The sequence below is a fragment of the Aplysia californica genome, unplaced genomic scaffold, assembly GCF_000002075.1.
Source record: "Aplysia californica isolate F4 #8 unplaced genomic scaffold, AplCal3.0 scaffold00546, whole genome shotgun sequence".
NCBI classification, from domain to species: Eukaryota; Metazoa; Mollusca; class Gastropoda; order Aplysiida; family Aplysiidae; genus Aplysia; species Aplysia californica.
Window position 1 is genome coordinate 512,000 of NW_004797816.1, and position 1,349 is coordinate 513,348.

General features: G+C 44.4%; 1 protein-coding gene across 1 annotated transcript in view; it reads left to right on the plus strand.

The window, feature by feature from the left end:
- Positions 1 to 348, plus strand: part of LOC101852501 (calcium/calmodulin-dependent protein kinase type 1-like) — a 48,886-nt gene extending 48,538 nt beyond the window's left edge. Inside the window, exon 2 of the mRNA XM_005106630.1 lies at positions 298 to 348. Coding sequence (XP_005106687.1) covers positions 298 to 348 — 51 coding nt within the window. The remainder of the gene's footprint in view (positions 1 to 297) is intronic.
- Positions 349 to 1,349: the final 1,001 nt, after the last annotated feature.

Consider the following 1,349-nt stretch of genomic DNA (forward strand, 5'->3'; position numbering starts at 1 on the left):
GAGAGAGAGAGAGAGAGAGAGAGAGAGAGAGAGAGAGAGATCTTCCAGTTACAGTAGATGGCTTGGTTAGAAAACACTACTAAAATTACATAAATTCTATATCTTTACGCCAGCTACCCTGAAGGAAATGTCGGAGGGAACCAGCTACTAGATGGTTCGATTTTTTTTTTATGAGACCAATGACAATAAAATAAAAGGCCAACCAGGATACCCAGTACCCACACAAACAAATACGTGAACGTTTCTTGTTTTAGAACAGAGTTGATGTAAACCTACTGTTGTACTCACTGCGAACAGATGAACACCTTGTGGAAAGGTCCTGTCGTCTCAGGCTCAGGAGTTGGTTAACATGCAAGGACCCACCGATGTATCCACTGTTAGGTTATCAAAGTATATCCACAACGAACACCACACAACACCACGCTGACACTGGACTTCATTTAGAATAGTATATATAATAGCCTAGCACTTATTCAATCACCAGCAGCTGACAGTAGAAATAATATGACACAAGACCAGCACTCGCGACGAACCCACTAACGCCTTACAGAGAAATTACAACGGAGCTGTATTCTTCAGAATTAAAATCAAGAGGAAAAAAACTACAACTGTTTCCGGGAGGATTTCTGTAACGAGCGACCACTAGGCCTATGAGACAGAGTAGAACAGAGGGTATGGGATGGAAGATGGGGTAGGGGTAAGGTTTGAGGTAGGGCGTAGGGGTACGATAGATGTAGGGGTAGGGGTAGGGGTCTGGGTAGGGGAAAGGTTTGGGGTAGGGGTAGAGGTAACGGTTGGGTTGGGGGTAGAGGTAAAGGTAGGGGTAGAGGTTGGGTCAGGGTTAGGGTTTGATCTAGGTCTCTTCTTTATTGTGTTTGTTGGGGCGGTCGCTCGTTACGGAAGTCCTTCCCTCGCGACGAAGCCACTAGCAGAAAAATTACAACAGAGCTATATTCTTCAAGAATTAAAATCAAAAGGGGAAAAAAACGACAACTGTTTCTGTGTCATCAGCCCCAGGAAACCCGTATAGGAATTTTCTCTTCGTCAGGAACAGTTCTGTATCCTGTGTTACAACATCACGCGCGAGAAATTCCGTCACGACCGACCGCTATTTTTAAAAAAGACAGAGTGTTAGGGTTTGAGTTAGGGTTAGGGTTAAATGTAAGGTTAGGGTTAGGGTTAGGGTTAAAGGTAGGGGTTAGGGTTAGGTTAAAGGTAAGGTTAGGGTTTAAGGATAGGGTTAGGTTCAGGGTTAGGGTTAGGGTTAGATCTCTTCTTCGTTGTGTTAGTTGGGGTGGTCGGTCGTTACAGAAGTCCATCTCCTCACACAAAACAAGTTCGCTCCATTT